Source organism: Macaca fascicularis, chromosome 7, assembly GCF_037993035.2.
Source record: "Macaca fascicularis isolate 582-1 chromosome 7, T2T-MFA8v1.1".
In the NCBI taxonomy this organism is placed as follows: Eukaryota; Metazoa; Chordata; class Mammalia; order Primates; family Cercopithecidae; genus Macaca; species Macaca fascicularis.
Window position 1 is genome coordinate 132,560,493 of NC_088381.1, and position 16,273 is coordinate 132,576,765.

At 53.9% G+C, this 16,273-nt stretch overlaps 2 protein-coding genes across 20 annotated transcripts in view; one reads left to right on the plus strand and one right to left on the minus strand.

The window, feature by feature from the left end:
• PLEKHG3 (pleckstrin homology and RhoGEF domain containing G3) overlaps positions 1-4,210 on the plus strand; it is a 73,241-nt gene extending 69,031 nt beyond the window's left edge. For all 17 annotated transcript variants that reach the window (XM_065548911.2, XM_005561485.5, XM_005561487.5 and 14 more), the window contains 2 exons: positions 910-2,329; positions 2,848-4,210. In XM_065548911.2, the coding sequence (XP_065404983.1) occupies positions 910-2,329; positions 2,848-3,569 (2,142 nt within the window). In that variant the 3' untranslated portion in view covers positions 3,570-4,210. The remainder of the gene's footprint in view (positions 1-909; positions 2,330-2,847) is intronic.
• A 1,947-nt stretch (positions 4,211-6,157) lies between these two features.
• The window catches only part of SPTB (spectrin beta, erythrocytic), a 137,173-nt gene continuing 127,057 nt past the window's right edge, over positions 6,158-16,273 (minus strand). For 2 of the 3 annotated variants that reach the window (XM_065548902.1, XM_065548903.1), the window contains exons 33-36: positions 13,349-13,605; positions 9,831-10,004; positions 9,501-9,543; positions 6,158-9,323 (exon numbers count right to left, since the gene is read on the minus strand). In XM_065548902.1, coding sequence (XP_065404974.1) covers positions 9,156-9,323; positions 9,501-9,543; positions 9,831-10,004; positions 13,349-13,605 — 642 coding nt within the window. In that variant the 3' untranslated portion in view covers positions 6,158-9,155. The remainder of the gene's footprint in view (positions 9,324-9,500; positions 9,544-9,830; positions 10,005-13,348; positions 13,606-16,273) is intronic. The other variant, XM_065548904.2, reaches the window with a different exon arrangement.

Genomic DNA, 16,273 nt, shown 5'->3' on the forward strand with positions numbered 1-16,273 from the left:
CCAAGAGCAGGTTTCCACTGGGCCTGACCCCATTTCGCGTGCTCGGAAAGCCACAGTGACTATGGCTCCCATGTTGAACAGTGCAGGTCTAGATCCTGGGTGCTCTGCAGATTCCAGACTAGAACAGAAGGAATTAGGTCCGATCTTAGAATTTAAGTGTTTGCTCTTCTCTCTCTAATGACTGCTCTGGAAAGCTGTATATATCAGCAGTTCTGTGGTTCAAATTACCGTCAAGGTGGTCAAGAGGGAATTCTCACGTTTGCTTTCTTCCTTGCCCATTTCCTGGGCGTAGGCAGTTGTGCTGGGCCCACAGGTGTTGGGAGGAGCCGCATTCCTGGTCCTCACCCTCTTGATAGGATTCCAGCATGTGGCTGTGTTGCTCTCTAGACCCTCGTCCACGTGGGAGGCCCCGTCCCCTGAGGAAAACGAAATGGCCTCTCATGTTGCACGGGTCTGGGTTTGAACCCTAGAACCTCCAAGTGAGGAGCCTCTAGGGCTTTGGTGAGCTGCCTCACCATCAGCCATGCTGGTTCCATGATGCTGTGAGAACCAGCCCCTGGGAACCCGGGGCCATGCCCTACCCACTGTTGTGTATTCCCACCTCGTCCCTGTAGTTCCCAGGCTGGCTGCCATCAAGGTGTCGCCATCTGGCACCATCTGCATTCTTAGTGTTTTCCTTGGTTTTGGGGACATGGGCCCACCACCCCCACTGTAGGATGACTAAAGGACACAGTCATGTTCCTCTAAGGACCCATTGCCCTACTCCTAAGTTGTGCTCATTCTGATTGCCTTGGGTCCTAAACTGTAGGTCCCTGTCATTGGGCCTTGAGCAGGCCATGCTGTTCCCTTGTTCCCCAGGTCCCATGAAGGAGGCTTTTACTCATGTGAGCCTTTTCTGCTATGTTTCAGGTTGAGCCGGACCCTGAGGCTGGGAGTGAGCAAGAGGTATTTGCTGCTGTGGAAGGGCCCAGTGCCGAGGAGATGCCCTCAGACACAGAATCTGCAGAAGTCCTGGAGACACCGCTTGACGCCCACCAGGGGCTTCTGGGGATGGATCCCCCGGGTGACATGGTGGGCTTCGTGGCGGCTGAGAGCACTGAGGACCTTAAGGCCCTGAGCAGTGAGGAGGAAGAAGAAATGGGGGGTGCCGCCCAGGAGCCTGAAAGCCTTCTGCCACCCTCCGTGCTGGACCAGGCCAGTGTCATTGCGGAGCGGTTTGTTAGCAGCTTCTCTCGGCGGAGCAGCGTGGCACAGGAGGACAGCAAGTCCAGTGGCTTTGGGAGCCCACGGCTGGTCAGCCGGAGCAGCAGCGTGCTCAGCCTGGAGGGCAGTGAGAAGGGCCTGGCGCGGCGTGGCAGTGCCACAGACTCCCTCAGCTGTCAGCTCTCCCCAGAAGTGGACATCAGTGTGGGGGGGGCCACAGAGGACAGCCCTTCTGTCAATGGGATGGAGTCCCCAAGCCCAGGCTGCCCAGTGGAGCCCGACTGGTCTTCCTGCAAGAAGAAGGAATCAGCGCTCTCCACCCGAGACCGGCTGTTGCTAGACAAGATTAAGAGCTATTATGAAAATGCAGAACACCACGATGCGGGCTTCAGTGTCCGTCGCCGGGAGAGCCTCTCCTACATCCCCAAAGGACTGGTAAGAAACTCCGTCTCCAGATTCAACAGCCTTCCTCGGCCAGACCCAGAGCCAGTACCTCCAGTGGGGCGCAAGAGACAGGTGGGCTCCCGGCCGACTTCGTGGGCCCTGTTTGAGCTCCCAGGACCAAGCCAGGCAGGCAAAGGGGACCCACCTCCCATCTCAGATGCTGAGTTCCGCCCATCATCAGAAATTGTGAAGATCTGGGAGGGAATGGAGTCTTCTAGGGGGAGCCCTGGGAAGGGGCCCAGCCAGGGCCAGGCCAATGGCTTTGACCTGCATGAGCCACTCTTCATCCTGGAGGAGCATGAGCTGGGAGCCATCACGGAGGAGTCAGCCACTGCCTCTCCGGAAAGTTCCTCTCCCACTGAGGGGCGCAGCCCAGCCCACCTGGCCCGGGAGCTGAAAGAGCTGGTGAAGGAGCTGAGCAGCAGTACCCAGGGGGAGCTGGTGGTCCCACTGCACCCCCGCATCGTGCAGCTCTCCCATGTAATGGACAGCCACGTGAGCGAGCGCGTCAAGAACAAGGTCTACCAGCTGGCCCGCCAGTACAGCCTCCGAATCAAGAGCAACAAGCCAGTGATGGCCAGGCCACCACTGCAGTGGGAAAAGGCGGCCCCTGAGAGGAACGGGAAGAGCCCCACTGTGCCCTGTCTACAGGAAGAGGCTGGAGAGCCATTAGGTGGCAAAGGTATGACAGGAGCGGCATGTGGGCCCTTCCCCAAGCCTAGGGACTGCAGAGCCAATAAGGAGCCACTTGGCTCCTCAGGGAAAGTGACCTCTAAGGAGGCTCTACCAAAGGGAGAAGCTAGACCCTGGGCACCAAGGGCACAGGGTGAGCCCTGGCGGCCAGTCCAGTGCTCTGAGGCCAAACTTGCTCTCCTGGTTAAGCCCTTTTGACGCCCTCTGCTTCAGCCCTTCCCATCCAGCAGAGACTTCTGGAGGAAGCATGGCCCCAGGCCCCTCCTTTAGCAGGATGGGAGCAGAAGCTCTCCCCTCTTCCTTTGACACCTGACCCCTTTCCACTGCCTTCATTCTTCCCATGGCCCTTCATGAAAGGGGCTGTGGATGGTAAATGAGATTTTTCCCATCACACCCAAACCCCAACAACCAGCCTTTCCTGGAAGGTGAGTTGGATCCTGCTCAGAGACCCCCTTGCAGCTCTGCCCTCCCGCCCCGTGCTTCAGGCAGCTTGCTCTCTCCTCACAGGTAAGAGGAAGCCAGTGCTGTCTCTCTTCGACTACGAGCAGCTGATGGCCCAGGAGCACAGCCCTCCCAAGCCCTCCTCGGCTAGGGAGACATCGCCACAGCGTTTCTCCTTCAACCCGTCTGCTGTCAGCCAGAGGACCACCTCGCCTGGGGGCCGGCTCTCTGCCCGGAGCCCCCGCAGCCCCACGGAGACCTTCAGCTGGCCTGACGTCCGAGAGCTCTGCTCCAAGTACGCCTCCCGCGATGAGGCACGCCGAGCAGGGGGTGGCGGGCCCTGTGGCCCACCCGTCAACAGGAGCCACTCGGTGCCGGAGAACATGGTGGAGCCGCCTCTGTCGGCCAGGGTGGGCCGCTGCCGCAGCCTGAGCACCAAGAGGGGCCGGGGAGGCGGAGAGGCTGCCCGATCCCCTGGGCCTCTGCCCCAGAGCAAGCAGGACGGAGGCGAGACCCTGTATGTCACTGCAGACCTCACCCTTGAGGACAACCGGCGGGTGATTGTCATGGAGAAGGGACCCCTTCCCGGCCCCACGGCGGGGCTAGAGGAGAGCAGTGGTCAGGGACCAAGCTCGCCGCGGGCCCTGCTGGGGCAGGGCCAGGACTTCCAGCAGTCTGCAGAGTGTCGGCTGAAGGAAGAGGGTCCCAGGGACCCGGCAGACCCGAGCCAGCAGGGTAGAGTGAGAAACCTCAGAGAGAAGTTCCAGGCCTTGAACTCTGTTGGTTGATGCTGACTCCTGGGGGAGGGAGGAGTCATGTTGGAGGTTGGGGAAGAATCTGGGCATCCTTCCCCTCAAGCCTGGGCTAATGGAGCCCCTGCCCAGGGCCCTCCGGCAGGCGGAAAGTGTGTCCCCTCTGCCCTTCGGGAAAGATGCTCCCGTGTGCAGGGGTCTCCTGCCTGTGCCATCCACTGGGGCTCGAGACAACTTCTCACTCACCTGTGAGGCTGGTGTGGCTGCTTCCCTTGTAAATAGTTCTTTTCTGGTAAGAAGCCAAATATCGAAGCTCACCTCTTCCCAGAGAGCAAGCTCTGCTCAGGCCTCCAGCGTTGGCTGGCCATGGCCACAGCCAGACCGAGGAGCCCACCCCCAGCGAGACTCAGGCAGTGGCCTGGAGAGGCTTTACTCTGTAACTGTGGCTTTTCTTAGGGTCCAGGCAGGAATGAAGCCGATAATTTATTGCTTTCCATTCCGTGGTATGATGTGCGCGTGCGTGAGTGTGTGGCCTCTGTTTATTCCCCTCCTGTCAAGAATGAAGTGGATGCAGTTCAGGTACTTTTGAGGGTTGTTGCACTGACCCTGTGGTTGTCGCTGATATACACACATTTCATTATTTGCCAATGGTGCAATAACCACTGCTGACCAACCCACTATGTGTGAACTCCTTCCTGGGCCTGGCTGGGGTAGGGAAGGTTATTCGTGGGCCAGGGATGTCTTAGGGAGATGGAGACATGGAGGTGGTTCCTTCCACACTCATTGGTCACCTGAGCTCATGAAACATAAGGCACTTGGGTACTGGTGGGGGAGGTGGGGCAGGAGGATGTGAGGTTGGGAGCTTGCTCTCTGCTGCCTAGACTCCCATGGGCTTCTCTGTCAAGCAGCAGCCTGCTGTCCTGTCTAGGGTAGGGAGTCCTGCATGCCAGCCTTTTGCTCTTTTCCCCAAGGGCCAGAGTTGGACTAAAAAAAGGGAGGTGGTGAGGTAGACCGTTTTTCTCATAAGCAGAAGTTCCCAGTATCTGGTGCCTTTTGCACTTCTCTCCAGTTCCCAGGAAACGTCCTAGAAGGCAAGGATTCTTTTTTTTTTTTTTTTTTTTTTTTTTTTTTTAAAGAGATTGAGTCTCATTCTGTCACCCAGGCTGGAGTGCAATGGCGTGATCTTGGCTCACTGCAACCTCCGCCTCCCAGGTTCAAGCGATTTTTGTGTGTCAGCCTCTCAAGTCGCTGGGACTATAGGCACGAGCCACCACACCCAGCTAATTTTTTGTATTTTTAGTAGAGACGGGGTTTTGCCATGTTGACCAGGCTGGTCTCAAACTTCAGACCTCAGGTGATCCACCCACCTCGGCCTCCCAAAGTGCTGGGATTACAGGGGTGAGCCCCTGTATCTGGCTGAAGGCAAGGATTCTAAACTTGGAGACTAGAAATGTCCTAAAGGTGTCTGCACCATTGGATGAGGAGTACTAGTGCATTTTTCTGGGATGGTTCCTCCCTTTTTATCCATTCTCAGAAGTGTCTTTGATTCAGAAGAGTTAGGAATGCCTCCCTATTTCAGCTGGGTTTTCTGCCCTTTCTCCACAGAGGTCCGGCCTCATTTTGCTCAATTTTTTTTTTCTGACTGGGGCCTGGGAGGTGGACACTGCAGGGCCTGGATGGTAGAGCTGCCTGACAAGTGTTCAGCGGGGCTGCTGGGCCAGGGCCCTGTGGGCCTTCTGACCCAACCTGAAGATGGGTCTGCTGAGTCTAACAAGGTCAAGGGAAGATCAGAGGGACCTAGATTCTTTTTTTTCCCCCGCTTGAAATGGAGTCTTGCTCTGTCACCCAGGCTGGAGTGCAGTGATGCAATTTTGGCTCACTGCAACCTCCACCTCCCTGACCCTCACATTGTCCAGTGCCCTTGTGGTTACTCAGCATCATATCTTGAGACTGGCCTGGCAGGAGCCAGTGACTGTGGAATGACCACAGAAGATTCAGGGCAGCTGCCAGACCAGGGGCTACCTCTGCCCTTCGCTGTTTCTGCTCAAGAGAGGTTGTCACTAGCCTCTGATCTTCCCTTAAAGAACCCAACTGGGGCTCTTCAGAGGGTGGGGCCCAGGAAGTTGTAGTTAACCCCTTCTCCAGGCAGTCCTTACACAGCCATCTAGGTATGCCTGGGAACCTTGCACCAGGTCGGTGGTTCTCACTGGCTGCCCATTGGAATCATCTGAGGAGCCTTTTGGAAACGGTGCTTACATTCCATCTCCCTAGACCAACAGAAACCGCCCTCTGGAGGTGAATCCCAGGCTTAGAGATTCTGATGATTCTGTGGTCCAGGAGTGCTGAGATCCGTCCTGAGTTCTGTGGGGAGGGGCCTGGACTGATCATTGCTCGGAAATGATTTTGCCCTACAGCAGGCCTTCAAGTTGATCAAATGCATGAATGAGCAAGCTTTTCTCAGAGTTTGTGGTGAAGCCCAGGACCTGGGTGCTTGCAGTCGTCCCCATAAGGCTCCCAGGGACAAGCTGGAGAGTCTGGCTGTCCCTCTGTCTCCATGGTGCCAGCCCTCTTAGACCCAGTTCAAAGGGAGAGGAGGCTAGTCAAATAAGAAACTGAGAGAAATATGGAGCATTATTGATTTATTAGAAAAACTAGTAAATGGGATTCCTCTGGTTGGTGGAAGCACGGTTGAGCAGGTGGAGGACAGGACCCAGCTGGCCCCAGGGCCAGCCCCAGATTGCATGGTCTGTGCCCAAGAGGGTTGCATTCCTCTGCAGCCGCCGCCTCCTCGTTTCCTCCCTGAGCTTGTTTGTCCAAGCCACCAAGCCATGTGGTCCCACTGGTTTCGTCCTCCTCTGGATTCCTGCCCCCCTCCCATGAAGGAAGGAAGAGGATTCAGGGTCCGCCTTGGGGACCCTGGTTGCCTCCGATAGGCAGGAAGGAGGAGGGATGTGGAGGAGAGGCTGAGCCTTCCACGGGCCTCCTGTTAGGGGTGCTAGTGGAGGCCAGGTTGGGGAGGAAAGCCCAAGGACCCTCCACACCTCCCATAGCCAGTCAGTTGAGGCCGGGACAAAGGGGAAGCAGAGGGAAGGAGGACCGCCTGCCCGTGCCCGGAAGGAGCTTCCTCTAAACTGCCCTGGGGAGGAAGCCTGGTATGCTGGTGTGGACTGGAGCTGTGTCAACCTAGTTTAGGAATACTGTCAAAGAAAAGACTGTAAAGTAGAATAAGGAGAGAAAAAAAAAGACCTTGCCAGGGTACTGGGAGAGCTTAGCCCTGTGTGGCACAGGGCCTCCCAAAGCTGGATGCCTGCGGTTTCAGTCCAGTTGGTCGAATGTCTTGGGGCCTGGGTGACAGGAGGGATGTGTGGGGAGCTGGCAACAGAATGGTCACATGCAGCTGGCTGCCCTGGACCAGCCTGGGGGACCTGGGGTGGTGAGATGCTAGCTCTTCCACTGGAGTCCTTCTTTTCTTGGGTCTGTGGAGTTGCTTGCTGGAAATGACTCACTTCAGGTGCTGATTTGGCACACGTGGAAGGGGGAGGGTGGGCCCTTGTCCCTTGGCTCCCTAAAGACTGGCCCAGGGAAACAGTTGAGGGAGATGCTTGCCACCATCTGCCCTTCAGCAAGGAACCTGCTTTCTGCCCCAGAGGACATGCCCGCAAGTGCACCAAAGGCCTACTTTATTGCTAGGTGAGTGCAGTCATCTCACTGCCTTGGTTTCCCCAGATACAGAAAGAGGCTGGTGAGTGGTACACACTAGGTTCCCTGTATAGGATCACATGCACTGAAGCCAAATGAAGACCTTGCCCACCAGGGCGGGAACCTGGGGATATCAGGCTCCATTGGATGACGTCTTCCTTCCTGTAGCTCCTGCCTGCTGCAGTTGGTGTCTCCCTGACAGTGTCAGGGCCACAGGGTGGAACTTTCTGCTGGCACTGGTCAGCACTCAGGGTTCCTCAGGGGGCCTCATTCTGGATGCCTGCCCCTGTGGCTTCTACCTGAACCTCACCTCCTTCATCTCCATGGAACTAAGGTCCTTCACACAGGGAAAGTGATAGAAACTGCCTGCAGGCCCTGGGGACTTCTGTGGTTTCCCTGGGGGAGAATGCCTGCTGCCACCCGCACCCCACCTGCTTGACTCCTCTCTTGGACCTAACCCTAGTTAGATACTGGGCCAGAACTGTGTTGCTTTCAGAGTAGAGTGGTGGGAAAATCCTTGTGGAGTGACTTTTCTCTCCCTCCAGAAGTATAACCTGGGCAGCAAGGGGAAGGTCATTCCTGAAGACGTAGGTTGCAGAACTTCTGGCGCTCAGGGCTGGAAGGTGGTAGATATTTGACCTCTGTACTCATGTGACACTCCCCCCCACCCCCCACCCAAGACCTGGGGCCAAGACCTTCTGGAGAAGCTGATCAAGGGGTACCACACCTTCATGGCTCTGGCCCCGACATCTGTCCCAACTGTGCAGGGGTAGCTGTCACGGGTGGTGATGTCAAGGCATGGCTGCATCTGCCACCCCGAGACGATAGGTGATCAACTTTGCTGTCTGCCCAGCCGTACCTTCCGAAGTCCCAGCTGCAGACAGGATGCAATTGGACATTTGGCTTTGGGATGCTTCACTGCAGGGGTATCCATCTTGTATCTGGGGGCCCACACTGTCCCCTAGGGGGCCTACATCTGTCGGATATTGCTGGTTTGGCTGCCACTGGGAGTAGGGGGAGGGTCCTAGCATTGAGAGGGACAGCCTTAGGCAGTGTTGTGACCTACTCCTTCAGATCACAGCCCTGTGCCCTAGCCACAGTTTTCAATGAGGAATGGTCTGACCTTGCTGCCCCTCCTGGGACTGCCTGTGGTGGCACAAGGGTGCTGGAGGCACTCAGCCAGGCCCTGCCAACCGTGGAGGGTGCCCTTTGATCTGGGGGGAGAAGCAGAGAGGAGGGATGTGGTGGCCCCTGAGGTGAGAGTTCCAGTTCTGCGGAAGCCCAGCGGGGAGGAGGTTGGCAGCACCCAAGGCCCTGCACCCAGTCTGGTCCCCTCAGCCCCCCACAGCCCCTGACCCAGAGCTAGGGCTTTGTGGGCCACCTGAAGTCTCCTTCCTCATGCCCCTAGGTGGCTGGCTATGCATTTCCAGTGCCCTCTTCCTTTCCCCTTTCCCTGGCTGCCACCAGGTGGGAGGTGACCCCAAGCAAGACTTGCTTTAGGAACGGGCAGCGTTTGAGGAACCCCATCAGCCTTCTCCAGATCTTTTTTTTTTTTTTCTTTTTTCTTTTGTTTGGTTGGGGGTAAGGGGCCTGCGCACCCTCGGCTCAGGAGGAGGGTGGGAGAGGAAGGCGTGTGCCTCAGAGAACCGTTTCCTGCCCCCAGGCCTGGAGGCCCCGAGGGCGCCAGAGGAGCTGGGAGCCCCTGTCCCCGGAGCAGAGCCGGCGCGGGCGAGGGCATGGAGGGGGCGTCGGCCCAGGACGCGCGGGCGAAGGCAGCTTTTGCAGTGCAGCGTGGGGCCCGGAGGCCCGGCCCGCGACTCGATTCGACAGGCGGGCGGCGGCGAGAGGAGGCCAAGGCCCGGAGCGCCAGGTCTCTGCGACTCTGCCGCGCCCGCCAGCCCCACCCGCGGGGGCCTCCGGCCGCTACTTCTTTTTGGGGAAGAAGCTGAATCTCTTCTCCTTGTCCTTCTTGCCAAGGCTGGGGTCGGGGCCGGAGAGGGAGGGCAGGGGCAGGCTCTGCGCCTTGACGCGGATGCTCTGGGACTCGTTGATGGCGGTGCTCACGCCCTGCAGCCAGGACAGCATCTCCTCCTGCGGGGCAGAGGGTCACGGTGGAGTCTGGAGGCCCACAGCCCCCACCTCGCGGGCCAGGCAACAATGGGGGGCTCTTGGGACTGCCCCTTCTGAGGGGGCCTCCAGGGCAAGCGGCCTGGGGTCCTCCACCTACCCCTTTGTTAGCCAGGTCTGGGCTAGACTGCCCGCGCTTACCTCGTCCTTGCCATGGAAGAGCCACTCGCTGCCATTACTCAGCCTAGGAGGACAAAGGGTTTCCTGTCATGGAGACACCTTTGGAGGGGGCGCTGGGCAGAGGGCTGGCCCAGCCTCTGCCACAATTCCCTGAGCCGAAGATCCAGAACCCTCTCAGGCAGCCCAGCACTTTCTGAGAGGTCAAAGTCTGGACCATCAGCCTCTTTGATTTGAAAAACCCCTGAGGAGTAGCTCAGGCATGGAGCTGGTCCCATACAGAGGGCCTCTGCCCTGCCACTAATGCCCAATCAAGCCATCAACCTGAACTTTCAAAGGCCAGGAAGGCCTCACCTCAGTTTAAAGACATGCTTCTTCTTTTTGTAGTTGGCAGCAATCTCACAGATGGCATGTCTCAGGGCCAGGGGTTCCTCCCCATGGTAGGGCATCCCCAGGGCCAGGTTCTTGGCATCCTTGTAGAAGGTTAACTCACTGTTCCTGAGCACACAGTACAGGTTGTTCCAGGACCTGCAAAGATGCAGACAGGCAGGTCACCCGCATCCTGATACGGCATCTCTGGTGTCAATTCCTATAGCTTCACCATTAAAACAAAATTACAGCATGTTTGTTCTGATACATAGTAACATGTTTTATTGTTAAAAAATCATCTGCATGTAATTTCATTACAAAAAAATTAGCTATTATTAACATTTTATGTGTTCCTTCTAGTCTTCACATTTTCATTTTTTTTTTTTTGCTATTCACAGATAGCTAAAACTTGGTTATGTATATATTCAATTTTATATCCTGTTTCTAAGCGTAACACTAAATCATGAGTATTTCTCCATATCCTCAAATATTTCTTTTTTTGCTGGGCACGATGGCTCACACTTGTAATCCCAGCACTTTGGGAAGCCAAGGCGGGCGGATTGCCTGAGGTCAGGAGTTCGAGAGCAGCCTGGCAAACATTGTAAAACCCATCTCTACTGAAAATACAAAAATTAGTCGGGCTTGCTGGTGCATGCCTGCAGTCCCAGCTACTCAGGAGACTGAGACAGGAGAATCGCTTGAACCCGGGAGGTGGAGGTTGCAGTGAGCTGAGATCCCGACACTGCACTTCAGCCTGGGTGACAGAGATGAGACTCCGTGTCAAAAAAAAAATATAAAAAATTTATATATAATATATAAATATATATTAAATATATATGTTATATATGTGTGTATATATACATATGTGTATGCATATATACATGTATATATGTGTATATATACATATGTGTATGCATATATACATGTATATATGTGTATATATACATATATGTATGCACATACACATGTATAATATATGTATATATGTATATATAAATGTTATATATGTAATATGTATATATTATAAATGTAATATAATATATAAATGTTATATATAATATATAAATATAATATATAATATAAACATATATAATATTTATATATTATATATATATTTTTAGGCTGAGCCTCTGTCACTCAGGCTGGAATGCAATAGCCCGATCTCAGCTCACTGCAACCTATACCTCCCAGGTTCAAGCGATTTTCTTGCCTCAGCCTCCCAAGTAGCTGGGACTACAGGCACAAGCCACGGCTAATTTTTGTATTTTTAGTAGAGATGGGGTTTCACCACATTGGCCAGGCTGGTTTTGAACTCCTGACCTCAGGTGATCCACCTGCCTCGGCCTCCCAACGTGCTGGGATTACAGTCCTGAGCCACCACGCCTGGCCCATATCCTCAAATATTTCTTAAAATAATTTTGAGTAGCTATGTGGAAACCTATCACAATCCCTTTATTGATGAACCTTATAATACTGGAAAATTTGCCCATAATTTAAATAGCAATGTGATGAACATTCTTACACATAAATCTGTGCCTGTAATTCTGATCTTACCTTGAAGTACACTTACAGAAGTGGAACTATTACGTTTTAAGACCAACAGTAAAAAATTAACTTTTGAAGTATTTCTACATCCATTAGCGTATTTGATTCTCACTACAGAACTGTGAAGGAATGAACAGGTCTTTGTGTCGGTGATTGTTTTTTGTTTTGATGAGATGTGCCAAGCATACTAAACTTTTTAAAGGAGCAAATTTTACAAATAGGGCTCATGTCAGCCAGGCGAGGTGGCTCACGCCTATAATCCCAGCACTTTGGAAGGCTGAGGTGGGCGGATCACGAGGTCATGAGTTCGAGACCAGACTGACCAACATGGTAAAACCCTGTCTCTACTAAAAATACCAAAAAAACCCCAAAACAAAACAAAATAAAAATACAAATTAGCCAGGTGTGGTGGCACATGCCTGTAATCCCCGCTACTCAGGAGGCTGTGGCAGAAGAATCACTTGAACCCGGGAGGCGGGGGTTGCAGTGAGCCAATATTGAGCCACTTCACTCGAGCCAGGGTGACAGAGTGAGACTCTGTCTAAAAAAAAAAAACGAACAAACAAAAAAACAAATTGGGCTCATGTCAACTGGCATGTTTGGTGAGAGCATCAAATTCATAACTGAAGAGGTGGGCTGGCCCGAGCCTCTTCATTCACACATGGGAAGCATGTTGCTACATTTCTACAGTAACAGACTCTGTTTCCTCCTCCTCTTCATCCTCCTCTGTCCCCATCTTCTCCTCTCCCTCTTCTCCCCCCTTACTTTTGAGGGCAGGAAGGTGGGGAAACTAGTAGAGCTCATAGGGAGGAAGTTCTGGAAGGTCAGAGAGAGAAACTGACCATGCAAAGCTGGCTGAAAAGCCATTTTACGAAGCCCCATTTCTCACTCCGCGCTCAGGGATCTTTCCTCTAGCAGAAAGGCAGTTACTAAGAAGGAACTGGGTCTTTGGAGAAAGAGCTTGCCTTGAACAAATGACTTAACCTTTCTGAGACTCTGTTTTCCCCACGGAAAAGAGAAACATCAATGTCACAGGATTGTTGCGAAGATGTTATCAGTCCTAACATAATGCCTAGCATATAGTAGGTGCTCAGTAAATGTTAGTTTCTCTTTTCCGGGTAGACTGTCCATTTAAGCAACAAATAAACCTTTTCAGGGCAACTGGGCCCCCAAATGGTTCCTTTTTGGAATTTGGAATCCCTTTCGTGAGTCCCCCAGATACACCCAGCATGCTCATGCTGCCAGCTGTCCCTGGGAATACGGCTGGCTTCAACCTCCTGGTGCTGCCCTATTTTCCTGGGACCCTGGACGGCTGCTAGAAAGAGGAGGCCCCCAGGGGCCCCAGACAGAGACAGCCCTAGATAGACCAAACCCAAGGGCATGACTGTTTCAGGGTCAGGAAAGGACACAACCTTTGAGTCAGTTCCTTGGGGTCATAGAGTCACCAAATGACAGCACTGGAAGGGACCTCTGGGAGGCAATAGGCCATGCCCTATCCCCATCACTCCCATTTTACAGCTGAGGACACTGAGGCCTAGAATGGTAAAAAGTGGGGCTCGAACAAGGATGTTGTTAGTGCCAAGACCTACCTAACCTTTAGAGCTACCTATCCCTAGCCCTGGGATAACAGGATAATAATAGCTAGTGTTCACCAAGTGTGTTCACCTACTGTGTGCCAGGAACAGTATCTGTAGTGAAAAGACATACTGTTCTCATCATCCTCTCCTTCCTAATGGGGAAACCGATTTAAAGAGGTTGAGTAACTTGCATGAAGACATAAGATTTGAACTCAGGACCAGAACTGGAGATGAGCTTTCCCATCATGCCAAGTAGCCCTTGGGGCTGGCCCAGAGGGGGTGCCCAGGAGCTCTCACAGGCCGAGGCAGAGGCTCTGCTGGCAGAGAGATCCCTGGGAGCTGTCCAACCTCCCCTCAGCCAGCAGCCTCTCCCGTGCTCACCTGTTGGAAGCCTTCTTGTTGGGCCCCTCCAGGTCGTGCTTGCGGCCCAGGTAGCCTTCCATCTGCACACTGTGCCCATGGTCCCGCGGGGCTAGCAGCGTTGCAGGCTCATCACCCTCGCTCAGAGGCGTATCTAGGACCTTAAAGAGGGGCTCCGTGGCGGGTCTCTCGTCCCCAGCAGATTTCTGCCCATCCTCGTGCTGCCCCGGCGGTGGTGGCTGCTGCAGGTTCTGAGGCCACGTTCCCTCTTCTTCCCCCTGCTCAGGGCATAGGGAGGAGCACACCTTTCTGAGGACTCTGGCCTAGAGATGGCTGTTCTCAGCAAAACTGGGAGGTCAGCAGCCACCCTCCCCGCACCCCCAAGCCTACTTCCTTTCTACTCCCACCTCCTGGCTCACCCTGGTTCTCCCACAACCTGCTATGGGTGCCCACTTGCTTCTCTACTCTGCCTGTGCTTCTGGCTCCATTTCCACCCATTCTTCCTTCAGAGAGCTGCACGGTGGCCCCCTCTCTCCAATGTAACATAGCAACGGAAGGTTCTCAGAGTGAGCCAAAGAGGCCTGAGTGATTATTTCATTAAAGGGGTGTGAGGGAGGGCAGGTTCCAATGCTATTGGCAAAGCTCTGGCCCCTCCCCTTGCTGCAGCCAGACACTCATATGAGGAAAATTCTGCTGCTAAGACAAGTTCGACAACCACTTGTAGTAGAATGTTGAATGGGAACTCTTCTGGTACCTTCAAATTGTGCCTAAAGCCCTAAAACTAAGGGTACCAGGTCCTAAGTCTGCCCCCGCCACCTTACAAAGGGAGAACCCAGACCCTCCCTGGCCAACAGGTCTAACAGGTCCTCTCTCCATCATTGGGTGAGAACTTTTTGGACAGGGCAGTGGTTCCTAACCCTGGCTGCCTTCCGCAATCACCTCAGGTGCTTTTAAAAGAAACACTCTCAGGCTCCATCTCAAGATGCTGAGTTAACTGGCCTGGGGGTCGGCACATTGGTATTTCTTACTGAGCATTTCATGGGACCTAATGCGCAGCAGCTGAGAATTCCCCTCGTAAGGAGGCACTGCCTTGGGGAACTTCTGTGGTCTTTACCTCCCTGCACCTCCCTGTGGAGACTTGGGGATCCCTGGCCCCTGCCCAAGTCAAGGGCGGGGCCTCCAATGGTGCCACTCACTGTATGACGTACAGGTGCCCATGAGAAGGGAAGCTGACCTGCCATTCCCTGGCTGGGTGTCTCCTTATGCTAGACCTTGCTGATCTGCCCTTTTGCCTGTTGGGGCAGCAGGGAGCGGCTTCCCATTGCCAGGTGGGACAAGAACGGGTGGATCTCCTCCGTGCCAAGTGAGCACCAAGGAAGGCAGCCTTGCTGGAGCCATCTGGCCAGGACCCAGTCCCAAAGGCCTGACTGCTAAACACCTTTCAGCAAGAGGTAGGAAGGCCCCCAAGCAGCTGGATGCCTGAAGCACCAAGGACATCTTTAGCCAGAAGGTAAGAAAAGGAAGTCCTTTTTCTGCTCCCTCCTCCCCGCCCCAACAACTGAAGACAGAGGTCCAGAAGAGTGCAGGGGAGGAGCGGGAAGGAGCCAGGAGAGAGCAAACCATGTTCTCCCTGGTCTGGGTTCTTCAGACCATGGGGCAAACCCGAAACAGGGGATGGAGGATGGGAGGATGTGGGCCCCATGTTGGACATCAGATTGAAGCTTTAAACTGAAACAACTGGGTAGACTTTTTATCCACTGAAAGTGACCAGGGTCTGCCTGAGGTGGCCTTAGGAATGGGAAGGGGGACTCAATGGAGACGCTGGAAGGCAGTGGTTGCAAGAAAGATAAAACTGGTCATGTTTGTATCTCATCAAATTAGGACCGTTCAGTAAACAGGTTACATGTTAGGATTCCAGTGAGATTTCATTTAAAGAAAGGGGTTTGTGGCTGGGAAAGTTTGGAAACCACTGACCTAGTCTAACGCTTTCGGTCTATAATGAGAAAACCAATGCTCAGAGAGGTCGATGACTTGCCCAAGGTTATACTGTCAGAGTAGGCAGATAGATATGAGTAGGAGGGGGAGCCCCTGAGAAAGGGAGGTCTGGAAAGTCTCACACCCCGGAGACCACCCAAAACATTCACGCTAGATATGAGCAGAGAGGAGGGGAAATATCTATGCAGGAAGGAATGCCGCAAGACACCCCTTAAGACGCCCAGTCACCACTCACTCTGCAGTTAACCTGTGGGAATGTAGCCAGCTGCACACTAAGGAGGGAAAGAAGGCAAAGGAGAAATTCCTACAAGATATGCAGGTGCAATAAATACCAATATACACCCTTCCTGGAGTGGCAGTAATTAGCAACGTCACCATTCGGTAGGATTCGTATCCGACACCCGCCCCTGCAGGTTCATCAGCAGACAGTAAGGGGGAGTCCCACAAACCTGGGGCAGGAACTAGGTGGGGCGAAAAGATGGAGACATAAGACAGAGGCAGGGAATTAGACAAAGGGAGAGACTTGAGACAGAGGCAGGAACTTAAAGAGTGTGTGGAGGAACTTAAAAACCGCAAGGCAGAACTCTCGAGTTGCTGGGTCATCTTCTGAGCAGCCTGCTTTGCCTCATCTTTCAGAGTGTACTGTCTCTGCTGCTACCTCACTCTTGCTCTGAATACTGCTGCTTCCCAAGCAGACCCACTGGTTCCTCTCTTGGAGTCTACTTCAATAAACTCCCAGGCCGGGCGCAGTGGCTCACGCCTGTAATCCCAGAACTTTGGGAGGCTGAGGCAGGCGGATCACGAGGTCAGGAGATGGAGACCATCCTGGCTAACACAGTGAAACCCCGTCTCTACTAAAAATACAATAAATTAGCTGGGCGTTGTGGCACGTGCCTGTAGTCCCAGCTACTTGGGAGGCTGAGGCAGGAGAATCACTTGAACCCGGGAGGC